This window comes from Apus apus, chromosome 4 (assembly GCF_020740795.1).
Source record: "Apus apus isolate bApuApu2 chromosome 4, bApuApu2.pri.cur, whole genome shotgun sequence".
Lineage (NCBI taxonomy): Eukaryota > Metazoa > Chordata > Aves > Apodiformes > Apodidae > Apus > Apus apus.
Genome location: NC_067285.1, coordinates 7,150,091 through 7,177,856, shown reverse-complemented (window position 1 = coordinate 7,177,856; position 27,766 = coordinate 7,150,091). Strand labels below are relative to the sequence as shown.

The following is a 27,766-nucleotide window of genomic DNA, read 5'->3' as shown; positions in this document are numbered from 1 at the left end:
CTCCTCCTCCTCCCGGCTTGCAGCGTGAGGCTGGACGGGCAGCGGGAGCTGGGACCGGGTCGGGCTGTCGGTGGCTGGGTGCGGGGCTGGGGAGGTGCGAGGAGCGGGGCTGGGGGGCTGAGATTGCGGGGCTGGGGGGGGTGCGAGGAGCGGGGCTGGGGGGCTGAAAGTGCGGGGCTGGGGCTGAGAGTGCGGGGCTGGGGCTGAGAGTGTGGGGCTGGGGGCTGAGAGAGCGGGGCTGGGGGCTGAGGGTGCGGGGCTGGGGGGCTGAGAGAGTGGGGCTGGGGCTGAGGGTGCGGGGCTGGGGGGCTGAGAGAGCGGGGCTGGGGGGCTGAGGGTGCGAGGCTGGGGGGCTGAGGGTGCGGGGCTGGGGGGCTGAGAGAGCGGGGCTGGGGGCCTGCAGAGGATGGGAGGCTGCAGCGCCCCGGCTGGGAGGGATGCGGGTGCGGGGTTGCGGGTCTCCCGCGCCCGTGGCGGAGCTGCTCCCCCCCCCAGTCCCCGCAGCCCCTGATGGCCTTTGTCTCTGTGCAGCGTTGCGGGGACAGGGACCATGGCTTGGGGCGAGTTCAACCTCCTGCGGTGGCTCCGGGAGGGCCGGCAGTCCAGGAAACTCATCCTGCTGATCGTGTTCATCGCCTTGCTGCTGGACAACATGCTGCTCACGGTCGTCGGTAGGTAGAACGGGGCTTGGTTTGGCTTTTTTTTTTTCCCCTCCCGGCTTGTGCCAGAACTAATCTCCAGTGACAGATGTGCTCCCTGAATGCCTGATTAATGCTCGCAAACCAGACATTTTCAAGCACTGATTTATTTTTTGTTTCAAACAGGGATGATACTCTAGGTATTACAAACACGCTGCCGTGCACATGGAGGTCTCGCTTGGTTTCTGTGTTAACTGCAGGATAAGGGACTGTATAGAAAAGGTCTTCATAAGTCTCTTCTCCTACTAAACACCACGAATACTTCACAGAGGGGCAGATAACAGTATTTTTAGCTCATCGTTGCTTTTTCTCCTGTGGTCAAGCAACTGAAACAACAGGCTAGATAACACTGGAGATGCCTGTTTCCTTGAGATAGCTCCTCTTTCCTCCACATTGGTCTGAAAATGATAGATTAATAAGAAAACTATCTAGCTGGGTTTTAAGAAAAGCCCTTCCATTAGTTCAGTAAATTAATACCAGTTTTGATCAAAGTCGCAGGTGCAACTTTTACTGACTTCAGTGGCATAATGTTTAGATTTAGGAATTATGGGGCAAAGATTTATGAATCTACTCAAACAAAACACTGAAATATTTCACAGTGGTAGTTTTAGAAGTCCTCATGTTCAATTGTTTATATTTTTAAAATGTTTTTTAAAGGGCTCAGAGAAGCTAGTGGTTCATGAATGTGCATATACACAGATGAATGCACATGCTTCTGTGTGCAGAGCTGGCTCTTGGGTGATGCTGCAGTGTCAGCTTCTGAATCAGACTCCTGAATTTCTTGGGGGACTTGACCTTAAGAGTTGGTGCCACAATCCAGACCTTAGCTAAAGACATGTAGCTTTTTTAGCGAGTTGATTTTGGATTTTTTTCTACATGAATATTCTTTTTTATAAAGTTATTAACATTTAACTACTTATTTGGTAATAAGCATGCTAGAAGCATTAGAAATTGAAGATTGGAGGCCTGTTGAAAGAATGGGCATTTTCAGGAAGAGATGGAGGACAAGGAGGGCTGATTCTGTCACTAGTGTTAAATGGAATGAACCAGACATTTATTTTTACAAATTCTGAAATGTTTTTTTCTGAGATACATATTAATGCAATTAAATTGCAGCTAAGATCCTAAAGCATATAAAGAAGGTTTTTTCTGAATGATCCTTTCTTTGTACTTTAAAACAACAACAAAAAAAATGAGATGCAAGCATCAACACATCAGTTCTGATTACTTGATATAGGAGATGGATGGTTTTTTCCTTCTTATGGCTGTTGCTTACTGATATTTTTGTGGTTTATTTTAGAAATGTGTTTTATTACTTTTTAATATTTTGGTTTATTAATAGTTTTGATGCTTTTTTCACCTTTCATGTTTTCACAATCTAGTAAATGGGTTTGTGCAGTCATGTGCAACAAAGAGGCTGTTCAGACATGGGTTTTAATGCTTCTTATATTTTGCTTTCTGAATGATGCCTGTATAGAAAACCTTTCATTTATGAAAACTGGCAAAAAGAAAGACCAACGTAAAAGAACTTTTTGTTTTAAACTCCACTGCTGAGTTACGGGTGTGTGGTTTTTTTTCCCATGAGCAAACTACTATTTCAGTTCTTATTAATGTGCTCTGTAGGAAAACTTTCCATTTCCTTATCAATGGCAAAGGGTACAAGAAAATGTGGTGATTCCAGTTACAAATAACCTGAAAGTAAGATGCCAATATATTCTATTTGTTTTTCCAGTGCCAATAATTCCCAGTTACCTTTACAGCATCAGACATGAGAAAAATGCCACAGAAATCCAGACTCCTAAGCCTAACGTAGTCTCAACCATGACGGACAATTTTCAGAGCATCTTCTCCTACTATGACAACTCAACAATAGTTACTGGAAATGAATCTGATAAGGCACAACCCGGAGACTTGCATCATACTCAGACAGAACAAATGATAGTAAATGTGACTCCTTCCCCATCCGACTGCCCTAAGGAAGATAAGGACCTGCTGAATGAAAATGTTCAAGTCGGTCTCTTGTTTGCTTCCAAAGCAACAGTGCAGCTGATCACTAACCCCTTCATAGGGCCACTGACAAACAGGTATGTTGTTTCTGCTACCTCACTCAGTCAGGATTTTATATTGATGTTTCAATTCAGACTAGTGTTTCAAACAAAGTATTTTTAATTCTGTTGTGGCCCTGGCTTACTGGCCTTCTCGCTTTAGCTGGAGGAATAGTTTAGTGAAGCACATCTGGTGAACGCTTCTAAACACCTACATCCTTTCCCAAATGAATTGGTAAGCTGCAGGGGAGCCATCTTCCCCATTCAGCATCCTACACTTTTCCTCCAGCTCCTGAGACCTCAGGTTTTTACAGCAACCTTTGCTGAAATGGTGTTGATACACCTTCAGTACAGTTGTATGGGGCCAAAAGACACTATCATGTTGTATTTATGAAGCACTGTGAATTGATGATTTATCTGTTACACCTATATTAGGCAAATGTGACACTGAAACTGTAGGCAGGGTTTAGATCCCATCCCTTGGTCCCACAGAGATGTGCAGCTCTTGGTGTGATTTAGTATTCAATGGTTTGGAGTCATCTAAGGGAAGAATCAGTGAGAAATTTGTGGACTTCAGTGAAAAATGAGCAAGTGTTAAACTTTGCTGATGCCATGTTCATCACCAAGTTCAGTGGATCACAGGTTTCCATCAGTACATGATCTAGCCCAACCTTCACATTGTTCTCTCAAAATTCTTGTATATATATGACATCTTGAACAAAATATGAATAAATAGTACTTCAAAGAAAACTATTTGAGCCAGGATGAAGGGTACAAGCACTGATATCAATGACTTACAAAAAAAATCTGAGCATTGAGGATGTTTACATTGAGTTTTAAAGGTATTTATAATGTGATTTAATTTTTTTTAAGAATTAATTTGATTTGATGGTTAGTATTTTGTGTAACTGTTCCCCACAGGAGCAGCTGCAGTCCCCCTAAACGGAATATGAGATCGATCTCAGCAGGAAGTAAACTCCAAATTGTATTTAGTCAGGTCACTAATTTTCATATATTTTATTTAAGCTGGTTTTATGAAGAAGAATTTATCTTTTCAGAAAATAATATGGAGCAGAAATCTGTCCTTGTAAACCACTTTTGTTTAAGCAGACAATGCCTATCATACGTGGCAATACCCAAAGCAACCCACACACTTTAATGCTAGATATTCAGGCTTTAAGCCAAAAGTACATTTCATAGGTTTTACAGCTTACATACATATGTTGTTGGAGTGTTTAATTTCCATCTGCTAGAAGAATAGCCAGCTGAAGACTAAGGAGCAGTTTCACTCACAGTGTTAGGAACTCAAAACCTGTATTCAATCTGTGGGACTGATTTAAACTCCAAAGTTTTAAGTGAGGTAGACAGTTTCTTTTCTTTCTCATCTCACCTTCTCTCTGACTGCATGCCACCTATGCAGATATAAGTGTGCCACTGCAAAATTGCTTTTCCAGAAAGATTGCTGCAAGTTGAGGAGGAAAATGGATTTTTGTTACCTGGATTTTCTGTATTGCTTTGTGAGGATATTACAGCTCATCCATAGGCAAAGTAACATAACATCAAATAGTCTTTTCATAAAAGCTCTTTAGGCGTTTTTTCTAGTTTTTTCCTTAATACCTAAAAGATTGCCTTGTGGATATTTACATTTCTTTGCAAGTATCATCATTTCCACAACCTGCTAAACCTGGAGAAAGACCGTAGTAATAGGCTTCACATTGCCAATAGATTTTTCAACAGTGCAGTTCAGTCATACTGTAGATACCATCCCCACTCTTGTTTTGGTGGACATCTGTCTAAGTCAGAGGGTGCATGTTCATGCCAATTCCTCTCCATGTGCCCACACATCTCAAGATTGGAGCCTGGTGCTACCTGTGCCAAGGCAGGGGAAAGACCTGGAGCTGGTGGCTGGGACAGCTGTGATACATCCTTAGGTTTAGTGACAGGGCAGCAGATGTTCCTGTAGCATCTCCCTTTGTTAGGAGCAGGGTTGGCAACCCACCAGTGTGAACACTAGTACTGTGAGCTGAGATTTCCCCCCCAGAAACATCCTACAGGCTTTTGCACGTGGCTGAGTGTGTGATTGTAATGGCAGGGGCAGATCCCCAACAAGCGTGAGGAGAAACATCAAGGAGCACCTCATCCCAGTGTCCTGTGAGAGAAGCTCTCCTCTCCTCCAGCAGAAATGAGTGCCTTACTGGAAAAGTGGCCCTAAATTAGATTTAAGGATTACTGGTTTTCTTTCATATGTTATTTGTATCTTGGTATATTTGAATCTTGGTGCCTTTCTTCTGAGAAATGTTAAGTGGGAAATACCAGTTATCACATTAATCATTTTTACCATAGAAGTCACTGGCAAAAAAACCCAACACCCTGAATCTGACATTTCCTGAGAACGATGTATATAATCTGAGAAATCTGAGTTATCATTACAAAGACTCTTCCTTACCATTGATTAGCTGTTTAGTGATAATTGTTATTGTCCTTATTCTGCACAATTTCAGCAAAATGTCACAGCTGAAGCAGAACAGGTTGCTTAGTTCAAGATTAGTGCACACAGTTTAAGATGCTCTGTGAGTTTCTTTCTTTTTTTTTTTAGTAGGTAGCACATTGTGTTCCTGGTGTTTATTTTTCAATCAAATAAAGTCATTGAAGAGTGGTTTAGATTTTTTTATGGAGCACGGAATTCCTGACCTTCAGTAGGCTCTGGGTTTGAGTGCTTGAGTTTTTACAGAATGCAACAAGATGTTCTGTTCCTAGCAGTCTGTGCCAATAATTACTTTATTAAAGATTTTTTGGAAGTTTTATAGGGTTTTTTTCTACCTTTTTCTCTAACTACTGGAGGTGTAGATTTAAAAAAAAAAAAAAATTCAAAATTGGTTTAATTCAAGACGTAAGTTCTGCTAAAAATATTTCTTATTTAATGCCTCTTTCTGTGATAGGATGAGGGTAATGGTTTTAAAGTGAAAGAGGGTAGATTTAGATAAGATATTAGGAAGAAAGTTTTTACAGTGAGGAAATTTTTTACAATGAGGAAAGAACATGAATGGTCCAGGAACAAGGGACAGAATCATTGAATTGTTGGCTGCTACAGGTGCTGCCTCTCCTTTCTGTGGTGATCTATGTTAGGTAGTGTAATTGTTCAGGAAAAACTTCATTTCTGTGCTCTCAAATGTGTGTTGGACAGATCAGGGAATGCAGCTGCAAAGTCATTTGTGGTAGCAGAACCACCAGCTAATTAGTGATGCTATTTCAGGAAGAGGCAGGACTTGCTCAGAAGCAGGGGTTGCTAAGATTGTGCAGGAAAAGACAATCTCTATCTGATGACATGTCAGCTGGATGTGGGTAAGAGCAAGAGCAACCACAGCTTCTAGAAGTTCAGCAGTCTCATGTAGGGGCAGACCAACAGAATCATGAGTCTCCGAGTCGTGGGTGAAATTCCAGGTGATTTTTAGCTTTTTAGAGGTTTAAAATGACTTGTTTAATTCAACACAAATTCCTGTCCTGTGCTGACCTGTGTGCCTTGGCATCATGCTGCATGATGGATCCCTGGCAATGCAGACCTTGGCTGAAAGATCTAGCTGTGCCCACATAGACTCTGGTTCTGAAGTTATGAATATCCATGTGGAGGAAAAGGTATGTGTTAGACCTCAGAATGTGTGATAAAAGTCTCATGGTCTACTGGGCAGCAACAGTGGAACTGAGTTCTGCTCCAGTTCTACCCTCATCACCCTCTTCTATTTATTGCTTCACACCTTGTGGTGACTCTAAGACAAAGGAGGAATATCTGCAGCTGCAAAAATTATGAATGATTGTTGAGCAGTATTTCACTGAGCATTAAAAGTGACTTCCAAAATACTTGTTCTCTTACAGTTTTCAACCACCAGAAGCTTTTCAGGTGTAGGAAGCTAGTTGGAAGAAGTGAAACCTGTTTTAATTTGGTAGAGGTTGATCCTTCATTTAAGTTTACAGAACTAGTATGGTAGCCCTTCTCTTTGTTCAACACACTGATGGTTATGGAAGATCTCACAGCTCATGTCTTTGGATGATGGAAACATGAAGGTGGGACCTGCTTTGGGTGGCATTTGTCTTCATGCAAATAATTGAATTTTATTGCAGTGTGCTTGTAGCAGAAGCAAATTGCTGCTTTGTGTCCAGTCTAAGAGTTGCTTGATATCTCTACTAAAATTAGACTTCTCCTCCCACAGTGACTATCCTAGACAGCTCTGGGATGGCCTTGACAGACATAACTCTTCTTTATTCTGCAGTGGAAGAAGGCATAAGGACATTCAACTTCTGCTTTCATAGTCCCACAGATAAAGATGATTTCACTCACCACTAGCAGTAGTCATAGCTAAAAGGTGGTTTTTTAATCTGTATTTACATACATCTTGTATAAAAATTATATAACAAGAAAATAAATCTCAGAATAATTATTTTGGTTTACCTGTGTCACAACTGCTAATAATACAAATTAAAAGGGCCATTATAGACTCTTCCATTATTTGATTGACCTACATCAGCCAATGCTGCCAATATAAATGCCTGATGCTGTCAAAGCCTTGGAACTTGAAGTCAATCAATGCTCCTTTGAAAAGCATCATTCACTGTTGAAAAATTTGGCTGTTAAACAATGTCTTTGCAAATAGATTAGAAGCTCTGAATAAATTGTCCTGAATAGAGTGTACATAGGATATATATAGAATGTACACAGGATATGTAGACTGTACATAGAATATACAGACTGTCTTCAGATTGCCCTGGGTAGTGGTTTTGATTCTAGGGTAAATTTTTAATGGCATGCAAAATAGGATCTTGTGACTTTTTGGTCAAAAAATCAGTTTTAGCAGCTCAAAAAATGTATTTTCTTTCCAGACAAAAAAAAATTCTTTGTTTCCTGGAAACTTGAAAATACTTAGAGCACCAAACACTTCTCCAGGCTGTTTAAAGTCCTAATGAAGAATCTTTGATCCACCTCATTTTTAGTCCTAAATGCATGCAAGACAAAAACATGTTACCCTCAGGCTCTCTGGGACTCTTCCAGTGCTCCTGGCTGAGGCAGAACTCCCCACAAAGCTGATAACATTTTTTTTCCAGTAAAAAAGCCATTGGTTTGACCATGTCTCATTACAGTAATTGTCTCATGAGGATGGAAACAGATGAGCACTGAAACACTCCTGGGCTGTTTCAAAGCTCAGCATGCTCAGACAGATCTTCCCTTCTCATGTTCTTGGCAACCCCATGGAAGCCCAGTGATGTTTTATTGGGAACAATTATCGTGGAAAGAGAACAGGACAATCAGATTCTAATGAGAGAAGGATTTCTTCCAGGGATTTCAGCTACAAAGTCTGCTGTGCAAGATGAAAAGGCATTTGTAACATGGACAGATTTGACCATGTGGTTCACAATGAATAGTTCAAAGCCTACCAAGAAGCTGCAGGTTGGGTTTTTGTGGTGTGTGCACTCATGTGAGTAAGTCTAACTCAAAATATCAGTCAGACAATCCCAGAAATGTGAATGTTCATTTTGTTTTCCAGAATAGGCTACCAGATTCCACTGTTTGCTGGCTTCTGCATCATGTTTGTGTCAACAATCAGTAAGTGTCCACATCTTATTTGGTCTGGCCCAAGTGCAACTTTTAAATAAATGTTCTATAATAATTACCACTAGGAATTATTCTTGTTGACATAGAGGGACTGATCCCCAAGGAGAATTTATGGGTGGCTGCTCCATGTGGATGGTGGTGCTGATGAGATTTGACAAGTACCCTCTTGTGAACATGCTCTAAGGAATTCACCACTTTCCATCCCATCATGGCAGGTCTCTTCCTTAGCTGAATCTTCCTCTCAGTTTCTTGTAATCTGAAGCAGTGCTCAGAGAGTTTTAAACAGAGATTATCAGCCATGAGAGCTCTATCTTGCAGGGTCCTTGACAGCTAGCTACTGTTAGGGCTTATCAGAAAGATTGTGAGGCTGCAGTGGCTCGTGAGTGGAGTGTGAGTCAACAGGACCATCGCATTGCTAAACATTGCTGTGGGGTGTGCAAACAGGAGCAGAGCCTGCAAGGCAGCTGAGATAATTTCTCTGTTCTAAAGGCATGGATAAGGCTTTGGCTGCTGTTTTATGTCCAGTTTTGGCATGGCACTTAAAGTTGTGGTGCACATGGAAAGAGTACAGAGGAGAACATCAAGGATCATGAGAAGCCTGTGAGGAACGGTGAAAGAACCAGGTTTGCTTCACAAGGCAGATGTAGGACATATCAGAGTCTATGATGAAAAGGAAGGGAATAAACAGTTTTCCATGTCCACTACACATAAGAGAAGTTATAAAGACCTGAAAATTGTATCATCAGGGGGTCTGAAGTGCTGGAGAAGATTACCAGGTCTTAGAGTCCCTGACAACTCTGCATTTTAGGATCATGTTAGGCAAATTTTTGTTGGGATGGAGATAGGAGTAATGAGTCTAAATCATGGCAAAGAGGGGAACTCCTGATCTGCTGACATCCTTCCTTCAGTTTTCTTGATTTTTCTCTGTCCAGGTGGGTAGGGATTTTTGTAAGACCTGATGAAAATCCCAAGAGTCACAATGCCACAGAGCAGGTGGGAGAAGTGCACATGAAACTTGCATTTAGTTGGCATATCACAGCTTCCCCCAGGTATTTAACCTGTCTGGAAGAATTCCTTAGTTGGCCAACAGATAGGAGCTGAAAAGAGTTTTAAAAAACTCACTGTAGATTTAAAGATACTGATGCTACAGGCAGAGATGTGCTTGGATTTGTGGGACACTCCATTTTTCCAGTGTTGCAGATGGAGAATTTAGCCAGACTGGTGAGTGCAGCATCCAGGGGCTCTGTCCCAAAAGGCAGATAGTGGAGCCTAGGGTTAAATCTCTTGGGGAGAGATAGGGAGGCACCTCCTCTGGTGCAATTTCTCTGGTGCTTTGCTGTTGGGAGGATCAGGAACTTGTTTCAGCCCTTGAATGGGTGAAATTGGTCTCCCTGCATCTTCGGAGGTCTGTGCTAGACAGCATCTGTTACAGAACTGGCCACACCAGGGTAAACCTCTCTCCACTCATTCACTTATTGGAGGAAACATCAGTGTGTGCAAGTGCTTGTGTGTTAAATCTTTCTTTCCCTGGATGCCTGGAGCTTCAGGCTGGGCAGCTTTAAATGAAGCAGCATGAGGAGGCGAGGCTGGGAAGAAAGGTCTTGTTACTCCTGTGTGCAGCTGAATCAGAGCAGGATGTAATTAAATCTCAAGTAATTAGTTAAAACTGCTTATGTGCTTGCATTCTGTGTTACCAGGAGGCTTAGACACCTGAGAGCAATTCAACACTGACACATCTAAATGCAATAAGAGGAGGTAATGCAGTTAGCATTGAAAGTGGCACAAGTCACTGTAAACACTTGACTAAATTGTATGAAGTTTTTGTGATAGTTTCAAGAAATCTAATTTTTTAACCTAGTTAGAGTTAACCTAATTTTAAAAATTTACCTCTGTTTTCTCTGTAGTGTTTGCTTTCTCTGGAAGCTATGCATTGCTGTTTATTGCCAGGTCCCTTCAAGGAGTGGGTTCCTCTTGTTCTTCAGTGGCAGGTAAGAAAAGAGATGATAGAGTAAAATGCAGATCAGTGATTCTGTCACTTTAGTAATTTTCTGGATTGTATTTTGTCTGCAGTTTTTATAATGCAATAGAAATTATGCACTGTGTTATATATAATAATTAATAAAAATACTCAAATCAATATTTTTTTCTGTGCCTTTCATATAAAGTAGCTCAAAAGCAAATGTCTTTTCAGAACTCCTTGGTATTTGGGTTGCAGCAAGATAGAGCACTAAATGAACCACATTCTCCCTGGGACTTCTGCATGGATTTCTTCAACATTCTAAATTCATTTTTAGCCATTTTAAAGGTCATCGGGAACTTATGTTGTTACTTATTACAGTAGGGATAGCAGCTCTGTCTGGTACTGAAATTTCTGTTATAAAATGTTGTTTTCAAGGATTTACCAAGCTGTCTGCCAGTTTGAACTCATGTTACCTGCACCAGATTTCCAATAAGAAGTTGTAATTTCTAATTAAGTGAGTGAAATAGAACATGGGTTTTCAGCCCAAATTATTCAACCATTTCTGAGGCTGACACTGGAGAAAATATGTTGGTGTTTTTTTTCTCATGTTAGAACATTTTGCTGCCTTTTCATGGAAAAATTTCCCATGATGGCAGCAGAAATATAAGTCTGGCTTGGGAATGCAGAGTTTTGTCTAGAATGTGTCTTTGGGCTTCCTCAGCAAAATTCCCCCTTCCAAACTGGATGGTTCCGTAAACAGGGTTCGCATGAACTCCACAGAAACTTAACAAGGCTTTGGAGATTAATTCCTCCTAGGTTCCTTTTGCAGGGATTTTTCTCCAGCCTTTGTTTGGGCAGCTGGGGAGATGGGACACCCCAGCCTGAGCATTCAAACTGAGAGCAAGAAGCATTTTTTGCTTAAAACAGGCTTGAAGTTGCACCAGCAGCAGTAATTAAGCAGATGGATTTAAAACTGGATGAGTAGTGGGAAGAATGATGATATGGCTGAGGGAGCAGGCATGGATGGGAAGAGTAGCCAGGGATGGGGAAGGCAAAGAGAAGCAGGAGGGGTAGGGATAAGAAAATCCATCTTTTCTCCTTGAACCAGTGAATGTTATGAGTAAAACTTTCTATAAGATGAATGTCAGAATCAAAATAATGATCCAGCTTTAACTCAGTGCCTGTGCCAAGGTGCACCTGGAGGTACAGCTCTTGGGGGAGCACATGACTTTTTGCACAGACACCCTACAAAATAGAGCAGAAAAGGCCAAGAGATTATCTAGTCCACCCCCTTCCTGAAGGCAGGATTGGCTTTGCATCTGTCATTCCTCGTGCATTCTTGACAGGCATATTCTCAGAAGCCTCCAGAAATGCCCTCAGCATCTTTTGTGCTGAAGCACCTTTACTGTCAGGAAGCTTTTTCTGACCTCTCATCTCAAATCTCCCTACTGTCATGTAAACACATTTCTGCTTCCTGTACTTAAGCAAGCATGAAGAACAGTTTCATTTCTTTATCTTTGTAGCTCTTTTTCACATTGCAAGCTGACTACCACATCTCACATCGGTTTTCTCCCCTGGTTTTAAATTTGAAGTCCTGCAGTTGTGCCTCATAGATATTTTTCTAAGCCCTCGGACCCTCATTGCTTTTCCCTGGATAGTGTCCAGTCACCTCCTCTCTGTGCTGCACCTGCATTTGTGCATGTAACCATTCCTACCTAAGCAGAAAACTTCCTGTCACCTTTTTTGTATTGCCTCCTATATTTTTTTTCCCCAGAATATTTCTCCAGGTTGCACAAGTGCATTGTCAATGTTGATACCATCCTCTAACTTGTTCTTCAATTGCTCTTGCAAACTATTTGATGTCTTCTACAGTTTTGTTCTCATGTTCATTCACACAGGACCTCTGCTCTTTTGCTGCTTAGGATGTATTTGGTGCACATCAAGTATTCACTTAATGATCAGTCATGAAATATTTTGTGTTCTTTTTGTCTGGCTCACTGTTTAGCTGTGGACCCTATTTCCTGAGTCCTACTTAAGCCTTGGTTTGAAAACAGAATTATTAATTTCTGTGAGGACTCTTTTGCAGCACTTACCTCTACAGTGTCTGAATGCTTCTCAGAAAACAAAGACATTTGGCTTCATGTTTTTTTTTGTCAGTTGAAGGCTCATCATCAAAGTGAGAAGTGAGGCATGAGAATACAACAGCCAAAAGAATCCTTTAATTTTGAATTATGAACTCAAAGTACTAATTTTCAAAGTACTCAGCTCTGCATGATACCTCCTGGCCAGAGCACAGCCTGCACTGGCCATGGTTAGAGCTGGCAGTGGTCACCAGAGCTTTGTGCCACGTTCCCAGAGTACAAATAACAGGTAGTGAATACCTGGCAATGCTTTGTTTCACCTAGTTGAAAGGCATCTCTAAAAGCTCTGTGAGAAAGGCAGGGGAAAAAGAATCCAGCAAATGAGGGCATCATTAAGTTACCTGAGTAATCCTGTATAATAGAGACCATTTACATTTGCCAAACCTCCTTTTTGCTTCAAGGTGATTTCCATGTGCAGGGGATAGATATCTGTATTAATCTCTATCTATGTATTTGCATGTATATAGAGAGAAATACCTGCTGTCATATCTGTGGAATGTTTAGTAGGGCTCTCAAATGATGACCATAAATTACAGTACACAGCTGCCTGATGTTGTGTTGTGCTTTTTGTAAGTTTTCTTTTTCTTCTTATTTTAGGGATGGGCATGCTAGCCAGTGTGTACACAGATGATGAAGAGAGAGGCAACGCAATGGGAATTGCACTAGGAGGCCTTGCTATGGGAGTATTAGGTCAGTGAAATGGAGACAAGAGAAACCAGCCTCCAGCCTTCCCCAGAGCATCTACTTGTGATCTATGAAAGCAGCAGTAGAGGCTCATGGAGTGCAGTGTTATCGTGCCATCTCCAGATTAGATCCCTGGTGCATGTTAGGAACAGTTTTTCCCACAGCAGCACGTTTCTCGTGCAGATACAAATGTCAGGCCATAATCTCTGACATGTTTGGTTTCATTTACATGGAAGGCTATTTTAGCAAGTGAATAATATGATTATTATAATGATTAATGAGTTTTGTGGTTAGTTTGGTTTTGTTTCTAAGCTGAGCTTTTTGGTGGCCGAGTGCCAGGGGCAGGATGCCCAAAGGCTTGCAGAGAATGCTCATGCAGAGGCCGAGATGTGGCTTCACCACTGTGTCCTTTGTCTCTCCCTGGCAGTGGGGCCACCTTTTGGGAGTGTCATGTACGAGTTTGTGGGGAAGAGCTCTCCTTTCCTGGTGCTGGCAGCACTGGCTCTGCTGGATGGAGGTTGGTAGATACGAGGAGTCAATGTCCCCGTGTTACTTTCCCTTTCACGGTACTACCATCCAGCCCCTTCTTGAAGCAATGTAACAGTATTGATTTCTTTCCACAGCTGTTCAATTATTTATTCTGCAGCCATCCAGAGCACAAGCAGAAGTAAGTATGAAGGTAGAACACTCTGGGCAATGGATGACACTTTGCCTTTCCTAATCCCAAGCTTTTATTTCGTAGTGTCAGAAGGGGACACCGTTGCTGACCCTGCTGAAGGACCCATATATCATTATTGCAGCAGGTACCAGATCTCTTTTTCTTTTTTTTTTTCCTTAAACCACCCACTGGTGTTACACCTGGCATCCTGGAATGCCTGAGCCTGATTTGGTTTAACAATATTGTCATTGGCTGTTTGACTCACATAAAGCTCAAAGAAAAGAAGTATTATTTGGTAGTTCAAGTTGGATGCGCTGGTAGAAACATACCAGGCAGAAAGTCTGAAGTGTAGGTGTCTTTCCAGCTGAGAGGACACTAGTGGCTTGCAATTGCTGGCTGAGGCAATGAATTGCTGCACTGCACTGAGGTGTGGCCACAAAACTGTCCATGAGGCAAGTGAATAGGGCCAAGGCTTCCAGAGAGAGGGGCTGCCAGCACGGACAGGAGAACTGTCACTGAACTTTGTTTCCATTTGAAGAGGAAGTGAGTTTGTTCTCTGCCACCTGGATTATATTTCAGAAGAGGTGAATGGTGTTTGGTATTGCATATATTGTTTGGCTAACGAGTCTTTCTGTCTGGAGAGAAGTTTGTCTTTTTGCATTGCATTTGGTTGAGTGTTTATTCTGAAGTCTGTAATTAAGCCTGGCCCTTTTTAATGTTGATAAAACAGCTGGAAACACACAATTATTTTCACATTTTTGTTTCTTAGCCCTAGTCTTCTTGTCCAACAAAGCAATTCTTCCAGGCATTTTTTGGGTTCTTTGTTTCTTGGTGGCCTTAAAGAATTAGCACAACCTTAACTCTGTGACTAGACACTTGGTCATTCTGTGACTTTTGTTTGAGAAATTCTTGAAGCATTAAAAGGCCTTTCCAAAGAATAATGTTTGAAGGCAAAGCGTGGCAAAGTCAGTACCTGTCGTAAGAGATCAGCTCTATCATTCATCTAATTTGGTACCTTGTGTTTTGCAGTGGTTATAGCAGGGGCTTCGAGGTGAGACTCATCTAACATTACTTATTCTCCAGCTATCTGCTTCATGTGCAATCCCTGCCCAGGTCTAATCTGTGACAGAGCTTGGTTTACACCACCAAGTATGACAAGGGGGCTGATTTTAAGGGGCTGCTTTGCTGGACTAAGAGTTAGCTACTCCTGCCGAGCGTAGTCTTAGCCGAGGAACAGAAAAGGTACCAAGGACCATGGATCCCACTATTTTGACCATGTCTAATGTCTGCTAAGAACAAGCTTGGACTTTGTTCTGATTTTCTACTACATTGGCACGGCATTCAATTTTTGCAGCTATCCTTTCCAGCTGATGTTTGGGGGCTTCACTTCTGAAGCTGTTGCTTTTTTACAGTGAAAAGGTTCTGAAAGTTTCATTTGCTCTCCCCTGCCCCAAGGAGTTCAGTATTTTTCTTACTTTGTTTTCTAAGATGGGAACTCCTGATCCTGATGGTGAGAGGGAAGGGTGGGTAGGGGTTTGGTTGGAATGGCAGTTAGCTCTGTGCCCTCACACCTTGGGGCAATCAGCCAAAGGTCCCCTGCCACATTGCTCCATATCTAAGCCAGGATAATATGTCTTCTGCTTCACAAGGATGCTGTGAATGTCAGTGTCCCACACTGTGTATGATGTTCAGATACAATGATTAGAGAGGAGAAGGTAAAAAGTCCAATTGGATTTGTGCTGGTCAGGGAGATTAGAGGTTTTGAATGGCTTTTAAGGCAGTTACCTAGCTTATTAACAAATCGTCTGCATCTCTAGTGGGATGACTTGTTAATTACAAATAAAAGCCAGGGACATTTTAGGCATGCTGCAGAAGGGCTAACAATCTGAGTGCTTCTTGTACTCTTGATTTAGGTACACTAATTTCATGGTATAAATTCAGATTCAATCTCCTGAGCTTGTGTCATGCACTTGAGTCATAATTGTTTGTATTCTCCAAAGTGCAAGCACTTTCTGACCAATTTGGCTTGTCTGTAACTCAATATTGCTCTTTAACACAAGGTGTCTTGAACTGCAGCATGGAGTTCCAATCTCTCCTTTCAGAAAGCATAACTTTTCCCATGACAAACCCATGCTGCCTGTGAGTTAATAAGATTGGCTGTCACAACAGACAGGAGGCCAGTGCGCTCATCACTCACTGTGTATCACTGTCCCTGTGCCCAGTGCTGCTGCCTGGTGGCCTTCAGTGCCAGCAAGAGCTCTTGCAGGATGTCCTGTGACCATTCCTGTTCAACATACACTCACCAGCTCAGGTGGGGAAGTAACAAAGCTGTCAGAGGGACAGGATCAGGTGAAGCTGCTCACATGAAAACCTCTGCTGGAGAAAGGAAACGTGAGCAAATACTGAGTCTACCTCCTATGTACATTCAGTCAGAGGTGATGCTTCAAAGTCAGTGCCATCAGTGCTCACTGGCTCAGGCAAAAGAAACATTGCTGCTGCATTTTGTCACTGTTGGTAGGAGCTCAGAGGGTGAAGTCAATGGCATTCTTGCAGTCAGGCATGGCTGACAGGGATTAAAGATTCATTAGGTGCTACTGGCTGAGAAAGTTGCACAGACAGACAAGTTAGTTTATCAGATACAAAAAACAGAGTTGAGACAGTTATCACCATGAGCACATGGGTTCTTCAGAAGCTGTGCATCCTAAAGACCTGAAGCACCTTTCTTACCATATACCTGAGTACTTTGGTAGGCTGACCCAACGAGCAGCAGATGCCACACGTGTGCACCTTGTTTCTCCATCCTTTGTGAAGTGTGTTAAGAGTAGAATAAGACCTTGGCTATTTAAACCACCTCTGTTAGAATGGTCCTGCTTCCTCTGCCTGCACTTTATGTGGCCTGGAATGTTTTTTTTCCAGCATTGAGGAATATGCTTGAGCGTGGCTGGGAAGAGGGCAGCCCTGAGGTGTTTAGCTGGGGCTCTTTGCAGATGCTGTGCTCCTGGGAGTGGAAAGGTTAGCTTCAGATCTAACCTTCTGTCTTTAGGGTAAAGCAGAGCTGAACTGTTGCTCCTTGCTCCAGGAAGGGAGTGAGCCAATGAGCCAGCAAGTTCATTTTAGGAATCATGGCTACACAGTCTAATATATTCTGACAGGCTTGAGCAGAGAATGACATTGGTGCTCATTTTGCTTTGAACTCTGTGATGAGGAACTTTTTCCTGGGAAAGAACATTTCTCTGACCTCAGAAAAATTGAGCTATTTAATAAAAATTAAGTAAAATTTGGATGGGAAATGACTGTAAGAGTCTAGAATATTTTCCTAAATTTCAGAGTTTGTAAATATTAGGAAGAAACATGGAGATACAAATGCAAAGTTGTCACTTCTAGCAGTGACTTCCAAATTCCTGTGAAAGGCATTTTGGAAGGGAGTAACAGAGAGGATGTGTCCCCTAGCCCTGCATTAGGCTTTGACTGCCTTAGGATCTTTTGAGTAGGTGGGAAAGGCATCTGGAATACAAAAAATACCACGGGGGTTACAGATCCCTGCACTAAAGCTGAATTGCACTACTGAGGAGAGACAGACTTGAGAAACCCACTGGAGTCTGGATTTCAGACTAGTGGGAGAGGGCAGAGCTGAGCTGGGGGGCAAGAGTGAATCAGCACTTCCCCACTTGTTATCCTTTGTGTCAGGGTGACTAAAGGTCCAGAATTCAAAAGAGATTTGGAAGCATTTGATATTCATAGGGCTGGGCAAGCTCAGCCAAACCAAGCTCAGCTGCATGGACTTCCTGGCTGCTGGCTATAGGATCCTGACACGAAATTCCCTTTTGTAGGGGATAGATATATCTGTGGTTGTCTCTTGGTATTTTTAGGATAGATATATCTGTGGTTGTCTCTTGGTATTTTTAGGATCAAGACCTCCATGTCTCATCACAGTCATTCTCAGATGATGGAGGCAGAGGGTCACAGCCTGTGCCTCTTACACAACAGGGCTCCAGTTTTGCCCCAGGAGACTAGATGAAGACCAAAAGATTGTAGTTTAAGCTAATCACTTGTACAACAGTCAGACCTCATGAACTTTCTAAATGTCATCAAGCCCACTGAAAACTTTCACATTATGAAAACAGCTTAACCTTTATTGTAGAATTTCTAGGAGAATAGAAATATATAGAAAGTCAGTCTTCAGTGTTTTTACATTCTGTTCTAGTTAATATTAATCAACAACTGATGCATAACAAATAGGACTGTAAAAAGCACAATGTTTTATGTAAAATCGTCCAGTCTTTGGGTGGCTTTTTGTTTATATCCAAAAGAAATAATTACTATTATTCCTTCTCCCCCTCTTCCCCTTCTGTCTCTCAGGATCTATCTGCTTTGCAAACATGGCTATTGCTATGCTTGAGCCAGCTCTGCCCATCTGGATGATGGAGACAATGTGTTCACAAAAATGGCAGCTTGGTAAAGTACAGTATATTATTTACATCTCTATATTTTGTCTAATGACTATTTCAGTTCTGGTCCTGTTAAAGATGGCTGCCTTATATTCTTGAGGGTGGTAATTTCTTCTGCTGTCTTTAAGCTGTCACTGTTATACCTGCACAACTGCAAACATTGGTCTGTAAGAAAAGTAGGTAGTGGATTGATGTTATGGCAATAGAGGCTCCAGTAAGGGACAACACTGGCTTTGCAAGGAGGAATAAGTGTGGGCAGCCCCAGCACTGTGCTCATCCTAGCTCCTTTGGAAATCCATTTGGCAGTGAGTGTTGGCTGGGGCAGCTGTAAGATGCCCTGTGAGCTGCAGAGTCAGCCCAGCAGGGCAAACCAATTTGTTGTGTGTTTTTCCTCCAGGAAATCCTTCCTCAGGTCCTAGTTTGAGTTGCCAGGAGAAGAGATCCACAGAAACCTGCAGCAGGTGCAGGATGTTTGGTGCTGAGCATGCCCATGCCAATGTGTTCCTTCTAGGACTTCTCCTGGCAATGTGTTGAAGAAGGATGGGCTTCTCTTAAAATGTGGCCACCAAGGGCATGTGCAGCATTTTCCCTGGAATCTGACAGATCCAACACCCTTTCAGTGGTTACTTAGTCATCCCGCTCAACAGAAAGCAACAGGAGAACCCTAATTCCGACCACCTTATAAGCAGGAACAGGGACACAGTCTGGGGAAACCAGTGTCCACAGGCAAACTGGGAATTTGTCCCATCTACCAAGTTAGTCTAGAGAGTAAAACTGGGGCCGTTACTTTATCTTTCAGGTTAACAAGGAGGGGGAGGAGATGTAGAAAAATGGACTAACTTCCCCTGAGCATCAAACTGAGTGTAGAAGTTTAAGGTGAATGATCTTGGGTGTAGGAAAGAGTTACTGTTAAAAACACAATATATATTTGATATTGTTAGCTAAGGTTCTGTGCTGTGGCTTTTCATTGGGGTATTTTTAGATAGAATATATTTCCTCACTAGAGTTTTGTGTTACTGGTGCAATGGAAATTAAATTTACAAATCTCTTAGTTGTACAGAAATTCCTAGAAGGAAAATATCCAGTTTAAATTAAGAATTATTTTACCCCTTAATGATATAAGTAATTGATTCCATTACGCTTTGTCTGATTTGACAGCATTAATTAAAGTTTTTAAGCCTCTTAAATGGTATCTTGAACTGCAGGGTTTTAAGCAAATCATTATCCCATGCAATTTGGAGATCCAGCTGTTTGAAGCATGAGCTGAAGAAGGTATTACAAACCCTTTGGTCTGATCATTTAATGTTATTGTGCATAAAGCTTATTTAAAACAAACAAAGAAAAAAATCACTGTTCTGCTTCAATATACCACAGCTTACACACCAACATGCAAGTCTTATTTAACAAGCCTCTGCAGCATTCTTTAGCTTCTTGAGCTGTCCAGGTCTGCTATATGTTGGGGATAAACAGCTCCAGGCAGCACCCATGGAGCTGCAGCTACACAGGTGAAAATGTTTCCCCAGCGTCACCATTGCTTTTAATCCCAGGATATTGCTGGGCTAAAAATTACCTCTTGAGTAATTTTTTTTTTCTTCTTTCTTATGAATATCAGAGAGATAGGAAGGAGGATGGATGGGCAGGAAATGAGAAAATCTGTGCTGCCCAGGTGAAAGATGAGGAGCCCCTACACTTAAAAGAAACAGTCCGTGTACCGCAATGTCTCGCTGCACTCTGCATCCGAACCACCCGGTTTCACAGTGACCAACTGTGCTGTGCACTATTTTGTCAGACTTTCCCAGTTGTTTTGTCAGTTTTTCCAGTTTTATTTTTCTTAAGGAGCTGCAAAATTTAACAGGCTCAACAGCAAAACACTGTGCATTATTTCTTCTGAGGCGCATGAACCTCTCAACACAAGGATCCAGCCTCGGGCACAGCCACGCCGTTCTGCTGCCTCTCAGATATTTTTCACACTGAATCTTTTCCTGAAGGGCAGTCCCTGCTCTCACAAGTGCCTGTATTGTTCTCCCTGGTGCTCTCCAGGCAGCCAAGGCACTGGCACACCATGCTCTTTGGTAGCATTTCTTCCTTTGACAGTTTCCCTCCAGCTGGGTCCTGCCCTGTGACCTCCATGTGGGGAGAGGAGAAAACCTCAAGCACAGGCTGTCACTGGCTTCAAACCAGAGATGTTTCTGGCTGCTGCACAGGCCAGTACAGCCCCTGCTGTGGAAGCCTTGAGAGCAGAAAATAGTGCTGGTCCCAACTGTGTGCTTTTCCAAGTGGATGTGGGGGGTATGCAGGAGTCTGGGTACCCCTCATCAGGGTCAGCAGAAATTTACTTTGGTGCTCTCATTGGCAAGTTCTTAAAGATAAGGTTTTTAAAAATTTAAACCAACAACTGATTACTTTTTTAAATTAGTTTTTACTGTAAGTATGTTGGCTAAATAATTTCAAAAGCCTTTTTTCAAGGCTTTATTTGACTTTTAGATTATTGATACAGGCTTAACTTCAGTCACTGCTTGACAAGGGCTGTACAACCTCACCTGGAACATGAGGCCTCAGAATGGGAAGGTGACTTGCAAAGCCACAGCAGCTGTCCTGCTGTCCCCTCCTCCAGGGAGGGATTCACCCACCTCTGACTGCTCTGGGCTTGCTGCATGTGCTGAACACATGCTCCACAAGCCATGCAACTGCCCAAGAGCTGCTCTCCTTGACCTACCCCAAAGCTTATTGTAGCTGGATATAAACATTTGCTCTTTGTTGTTCTGTCCCACCTCACATACCAGTCCTTGTAGCTGATGCTGAAAAACTCTTATCAAAAAGTTAACTCCCATCACTCCTGCATTTCATAGATGATGTCCTTAGATTTCATGAGAAGGCTGCAACAAACCGGATATTTGATTCTCTCAGCTATGCACAAAGACTGTTTTAGATGCGTTCAAATCAAAATTGCAGTGTCTGGAATTTATTAGTTTCTTCTAACACTTCACTAAAATCTCTGCTGATAAAACATCTCATTCATATTTTTCAGGCATCGCTTTTATTCCAGCTAGTATCTCTTATCTCATTGGGACTAATCTTTTTGGGATACTTGCACACAAAATAGGAAGGTATGCTTCATTTAAAAATACTAATAATCTTCCAGTTTGTTCATGTACCATTTCCAGAGTTTTCCAGGGCAGTTTATTGATAGAGGAAATTATTAAAGTTTGTTCTCTGGTAGGAAAATAACATTTTGGAACATGTTGCTACTTTAGTGGTGTAACTGTGCACTTCAGACATAACTTTGAAATACTGAAGATCAGCTTTAACATCTCAATATCACCAGTCTCAGTGATGTTTCTTCTTTAATAGGTGGCTTTGTGCTTTACTTGGGATGCTCATCGTGGGAATAAGTATTTTATGCGTAAGTAGAAGATCGTGTATCTTCCAAACCATCTAAACGTGTTCATCTTCAAATGTGTGCTTGCCCCATGAGTTTTTGCTGAAGTTTCTGCTTTATGATACATTATTAAACAATGTGTAGTTAATAGGTTCCAGATCAGAGTTTTGAGTGCTTTCAGAGTTCAGTGCTTCAGTTATTTTAAGCAAGAATGGCTCTGAAAGGAGGAGGAAGGTCCTTCTCTTGAGCTGTCACTCAGCAGTTTATTCTTGCTCATAATAGTAAGTGTGTCAGTAGTTTAATGGCACAGTTGTCTGAAAGGGTAGCCCAGAACAAGGACTGAAGTCTCACATCTGTACAAAGTCTGCCATAACTACTTGGAGAATCTATCTTCGAAAATGAACCTCATTAGCACGTGCAGTGTGATGTAATTAATTGCCTGACATTTCCTTTATAGGTACCATTTGCTAAAAACATTTATGGGCTCATCGCACCAAATTTTGGAGTTGGATTTGCCATTGGTAAGAAAAATTACAATGACTTCTTACAGTCTGTTGTTTATGTAAGAATGATTTTATATATGCAGTTAGAGGGAAAATTAGTTTTGTTGTCACTCTGATCTGAGAGTAGTGAAGCCTGGGCTGTGGCTCAGACTTGAGGATGGTGCTCAGGCAGTTTGAACCAGTCTGCCCAGAATTGCTCTGTCAACCTAAATGGGTCTTTTATGGGTTGTTTTTTTTTTTTCAATGTCCATGAATGTATACGTTGTTCTCAGAAATAAAGCCAGGCACTGCCCAAACCCCACAGTCTTCCCTGTTGTGGAAAATAATTTATATAAACATTTTCATACAAAAAATAAACAGGTTTAAATTTTTGTTCATCCAGTAGGAATTCCCAAGCCCATGGGCATGTACTGTTCCTCCATGAATGTGTGTGAACTTTGCTTATGCTGGGCCATGCAGCTCAGGATGGAGTGGGGACCATGGCTTTGTCTTTAGCATGTGGCTGGTCAGCAAATGTTCTGGGGCACCTTCAGGCACAAGAGTTGTGTAGTTAAGGAAGGAGTTACAGGCACAACCACAAATCCCCAGCCCCTCAGCAGTTTTGTCAGCTGTCTTGTGCTATTCCTTGATAGTGATGAAACTGGCTCAAAAGACATGTTTAAATCCCTGTAATGATCTTGATTGACTGGAGGCTAATGCAAACTTTTAGGCCTACAGTAAGTTCATACAAAATAACCTTCCCCTAAATGAAGGCTACCCGGCCACTGATGTGAGATGGGAGCCTTTGCATGGGCAGCTGCTGAGAAGTTGATATGCTCTAAGCTTGTATCTCTTGTCCTCTGGCAAGTGTCACATGTATGTGTCTATATGTGACCTCAGACACAGTAAAGACCATATAAAACAAGCTTATACAGTCTCTTTTTACACAAACCTTTTGCATATCTAAGAATAATCATACTTCTATTTGCTTTTACATCCCTTTTTAGGACATAGTTGGCCAAGACATTAAAATAATTTTTTAAAAAAGCCATTCTTTTCCTGAAATATGTTTCTCTCCCTCACGACCAGGAATGGTGGACTCCTCCATGATGCCAATTATGGGCTACCTGGTAGATCTGCGCCACGTGTCAGTCTATGGCAGCGTGTACGCAATAGCTGATGTTGCCTTCTGCATGGGCTTTGCCATAGGTAAGTCCAGCCTTTTCCTGCCTATAATGCACAGTTAAGAAAAGAGAACACGCTACACTGCCAGGTGTGAATCCCAGAGGTGTTTGCAGGCTTTATGAGCAGGCGTTCTTATTTCCAATCAAAGCAGAGGGAATTGCGTTAGGCATCTGCTGCCCTTCTCTGCTGCGATGCCGTGCTCAGCTTCATTAGTTGGAAGAGGCTTGAAGGTGTCAGGCACTGCACACAAATAGGATATCCCTGGGAAAGGGGCCTTGGAAGATTTCAAACTAACACCACAGCTGTGCTCCTAATAGTCTGCAAGGGGGAATAGCTCCCTGCTGGCTCCCCTGCCTCCTTGAGTGCCTGATAGAGATGACCCTTGGAGCATCTCTAATTTCTTCAATGAATGTGGAGTGTGGAGCCAGGGAAGGTCTGTGCTGTAATTACAAACATGTTGTTGCATTCCTCAAATCAGTTTCTAAAGCGAGAGTTTTGCGGATAAAATTCCTGTTCTTTAAAAGTGACTGCTGCATATTTTGTGCCTGAGTGATCTTCAGAAAAGGGTTTTTGTCTATACAAGGTCCTTCTGCTGGTGGTGCCATTGCAAAGGCCATTGGATTCCCATGGCTCATGACAATTATAGGGATTGTGGATATCCTCTTCGCTCCCCTCTGCTTCTTCCTTCGAAGCCCACCTGCCAAAGAGGAGAAGATGGTAAGTGTAACATGGTTTCTTTCTTGTGTTTTAAGTTCAGATTGTTTGGTTTGAAGTGAAACAAATGCCAACTTATTGCTGCATCTTTTCCTCCAGCATCCCCAAAATGACACCAGCATGGTTTAATCACACTCATGTATAATCTTTGGTATGAACTCCCCCTTCTTTTGATGCCCAAGATGTATAAAGAAAAGCTTTTTATTAGTTAGGTGTTACACAGTCACAAATTTTATTATCATGGCCCAGCAGACATTCATCTGCAACAGCACACACTGCAGAGTCAGTAGAAAAGGCATTTTTGTTTTCCTTGCAGTGCCAGAGCTGTACTAACCAATTCAGTTTTATTCCTTTGTGTGCTTCAGCCTGGTTTTTTTCCATGGTCCTCTCCAGTTGCTGTTCCTACAGATTTACAGTAGATGAGGTCCAAAAGCCCTTTAGCTGCAGGAGGGGATCCATCACTTTGCTCTCTAGGTTTCCTCTGCTCTGCCAGAAAATAGGAAGCTCCCAAAGGAATCATAAAGCAGTATAGTCAGTAGTCAAAATTATCCCAGTTGTGATTCCAGGGCTGGGAAAATCCTGGAAAACAGGCAGCAATCCTTGCTGCAACGTTTGTCACCCTCTACAGGTGTAGCCCACCCAGCGCTCCAGCCTCCCTCACCCTGGGTGAGGTTGGTTTGGGCCCAAAATGTAGTTTCTAGTTGTTTATTTGGGTGAACAGAAAATGTAACTTTTCATGGTCGTGGTCTTGCTGTGGCAGCACCACAGGATGAAGGCAGAGCCTCAGTGTGTGCTGCTCACACTCTGCACAGGCACGGGCAGAACTGAAGGTGAAAAAACAAATCTTGCTGAAAGAGTGGTGCACGTGAGGCCAGACCTTTTGTCTTGCACATATTTGGACTGCAGAGTCTGAGAGATCCCAGTTAATCCCTAGAACCTTTGCAGACTGCACTAGGTTATGTTTTCTGTGATGTTTTCTGTTTGTTTTCTGTGATGTTTTCTGTTTGTTTTCTGTGATGTTTTCTGTTTGTTTTCTGTGATGTTTTCTGTTTGTTTTCTGTTTGTTTTCTGTGATGTTTTCTGTTTGTTTTCTGTGATGTTTTCTGTTTGTTTTCTGTGATGTTTTCTGTTTGTTTTCTGTGATGTTTTCTGTTTGTTTTCTGTGATGTTTTCTGTTTGTTTTCTGTGATGTTTTCTATGTCATATTCCCTAAGGCTGAGGAACAGAAAGAGAAAAAAAGCTGCTTGTTGTTTGCTAGAAATACCAAGTTTATCATGTGACTCCCTGGTTGGGGCAGGGTTTCACTTGTAACATGGCAATCACTGAAGGGACAGGATCTCTCCCCATAGCTATAACACCTCCCAATGCTGCCCTACGCCCCCAGCTTCCCCATGCCTTTAAATGCAAAGTGACTCCTATTCCCAAAGCAGTTTTTATCAGTGGACTGATGTGCTGGTCCACCTGGATTGGAAAAGAGTCAAAAGAAGGGTCACAAACTTCATCATATGCAACACAAAATACGCTGCACAACTGCTCTGGATACAGGCTCAATTTTTCCTAGGAAAAATTCTTCCCAAAGAAGGTAATCTTGTAGCTGGCCCTTAACTACAACAGTCACTTTTACCCTGCCCTGGGTGTTGGGTGGCAGTATTTGGGTCACCACTCTCAGCAGAGCCCAGCTGTGCTGTTCTGGAGCTCCAGAGAAAGGGGTGGGAAATGAAAAGCTGGAATGGAAGATGCAGGCTGGGGCAGCAGGACTCTGCTCACCCATCCAGCTTTTAATAGATGATTAAATGTAGAAGAGGTAAATTGCTGTAACTGGAGAGCAGGTAGATTTTCAATTTAATACCTGGGCTGATATTCTGGTTCCAGTAAGGTAACAGAAGTTTGCTGGTGATGTCTTTAGGGCCAAGATCCCACATGGCACTGAGCTATGGGCTTGACTGACTCTTAACTGAGATCAGTTTGGGATCTACGTTCAGGCAGGAAAGGTGAATCCCTGAACACAGCTGGATGGCTGTGTGCTGGAGTCAACCACAGCCAGATGCTGAGCAGAAATCTTATTATTCCCCCTTTGTTCTCTCCTAGGCAATACTCATGGATCACAACTGTCCTGTGAAAACCAAAATGTACACCCAGAACAACATCCAGTCCTACCCCATAGGTGATGAAGAAGAGTATGAAAGTGAATAACATGAAAAGCCATAGGATATATTCTGGTGTACAAAACACAGTGTTTCATGTGAAACATCTCATCCAGAAATAGGTTTTAGTTGTACTGTACATTTAATAGTGAAATGGTCAAAAAAACCAAAGGTATATTATTCATTGCCCATGGTTCTAAAGCAGACTGCTAACTGCCTTATAAAGAGGTGAAAAGCTTTTTATAGAGGATTTGTATAGTGTTTATCTTTATTTTGTGTATTTAATTTTATTGAATATTACACTATTTTTTCTTAAATGTGTAGCATAAATCTGTCTAGATGTGAATTCTAGCTGTTTGGTTTTTGAAGTTAACTCATTGATGTAAAACATTTAATATTTTGTTTGGAGTCATGTTAGTGCCAAGAGCTTGGGTCTTTCTTACCTAATTGGAAGGAAAAAACCCAAACCCAAAGCTCAAAGACGACTTTTCCAATTTGCATATTATTAAATTATATCATTGTAAGTAGAATTGAGAGTCTAGATATCACTGTCACTTTTTTGATCAACTTTAGGTCAAAAATTACAAAAGGCACAACTTAATTAAAAAAAAATGCACCTGGAATGCTGGGGAAAACAGTATTTATTTCAAACAAACAAGTGTATTGCTATTAGCCAGTATTAGTTAATGAAGTTTTAATTAGTCAACGAGTTGTGTGATATGAAGTCCCCAAAAAAAACACACCACCAGGTAAACAAGAAGGTATGAATGTGCTCAGTTCCTTTCCCTTAAAGGGAGTAAGAACAGCATGAAGATACTGTTTATATTTCTATCTTTTGAATCCTTTATTTTTAATATCTCAACTTCATTTTAGGTGCATCTCAAGGGACTGGTTAAGAAAAGCTGCAGTATCACAGTATTTAGTCTTAGCATGTGCTGAAGGTAAGGTGGTAACTTAAGCAGGTCAAACAAAAAACAATTTTTCATGCATTCTCATGCACATCTAGAAAATCAACACCTGTTTATTTTTTAAAAATGAGTTAAAATACCGACTTTGCTAAAAAATAATGAGAAAATAGACTAGTTTGTTGCCAAGATCTCTAAACATTTGAGGATGCAGTCTAACACGGGTGAAGCACTATATCAGGCATCTGCACTGAGAGCAATCATAGAATGGTTTGGGTTGGAAGGGATTTAGAAGAGCATCTTGCTCCAAACCCCCTTGAAGGACAGTGAAACCTTCCACTAGAACAATCAGACCTAGAAAGGAAGCATTTTAAAGCAATCCCAATGTCCTTATCAACTGTGGTGTATCTTTTTTAATTTGTAAAATTAAAATCTTCATGTGCCTTCTTTTGTGTAATTGCAGATGTTTGATGTACTACAGCATAGATACTATGTTTACATATAGTTTTGTAAAGTGTATATACTATGGTGAAGATACCAAAAAAAAAGATATAGTGGATCAAACTTCAAGTATTGCTTTGTCAATAATGATGCAGTTAGACAGCATTAAAATAAAGTTATCTGAAAGAAGTTAATGATCTATTGTAATAAAGACAATTCAAAAAGAAAGAATCCCCCTCATCATTTGCCTTATGCATTGTGTTTTACTCTATAGCAGGGG

The 27,766-nt window shown here is 41.8% G+C and overlaps 1 protein-coding gene across 3 annotated transcripts; it reads left to right on the top strand.

The window, feature by feature from the left end:
* SLC18A2 (solute carrier family 18 member A2) lies at positions 1–27,714 on the top strand. 3 transcript variants are annotated; one of them, XM_051619393.1, is made up of 16 exons: positions 1–24; positions 532–671; positions 2,431–2,782; positions 8,278–8,336; positions 10,250–10,333; positions 13,044–13,136; positions 13,558–13,647; positions 13,754–13,797; positions 13,873–13,933; positions 18,148–18,243; positions 21,265–21,343; positions 21,588–21,639; positions 22,073–22,136; positions 23,187–23,306; positions 23,866–23,999; positions 26,085–27,714. In XM_051619393.1, exons 2-16 carry the CDS (start codon positions 551–553, stop codon positions 26,187–26,189), a joined length of 1,554 nt encoding a protein of 517 aa, XP_051475353.1. In that variant the 5' UTR covers positions 1–24; positions 532–550; the 3' UTR covers positions 26,190–27,714. The 3 variants fall into 3 exon arrangements, with proteins under 3 accessions (XP_051475353.1, XP_051475351.1, XP_051475352.1); XM_051619391.1 differs by lacking the exon at positions 1–24 and adding an exon at positions 50–78; XM_051619392.1 differs by lacking the exon at positions 1–24 and adding an exon at positions 69–94.
* Positions 27,715–27,766: the final 52 nt, after the last annotated feature.

What these genes read in the sequence shown, in the direction of transcription:
- SLC18A2 (XM_051619393.1), top strand. Translation starts at nt 551, where the DNA reads ATGGCTTGGGGCGAGTTCAACCTCCTGCGGTGGCTCCGGGAGGGCCGG. An exon ending in ACTGGCTCTGCTGGATGGAG is followed by an intron (nt 13,648 to 13,753) that starts GTTGGTAGATAC and finishes TTCTTTCCACAG; the next exon opens with CTGTTCAATTATTTATTCTG. An exon ending in TTCACAAAAATGGCAGCTTG is followed by an intron (nt 18,244 to 21,264) that starts GTAAAGTACAGT and finishes CATATTTTTCAG; the next exon opens with GCATCGCTTTTATTCCAGCT.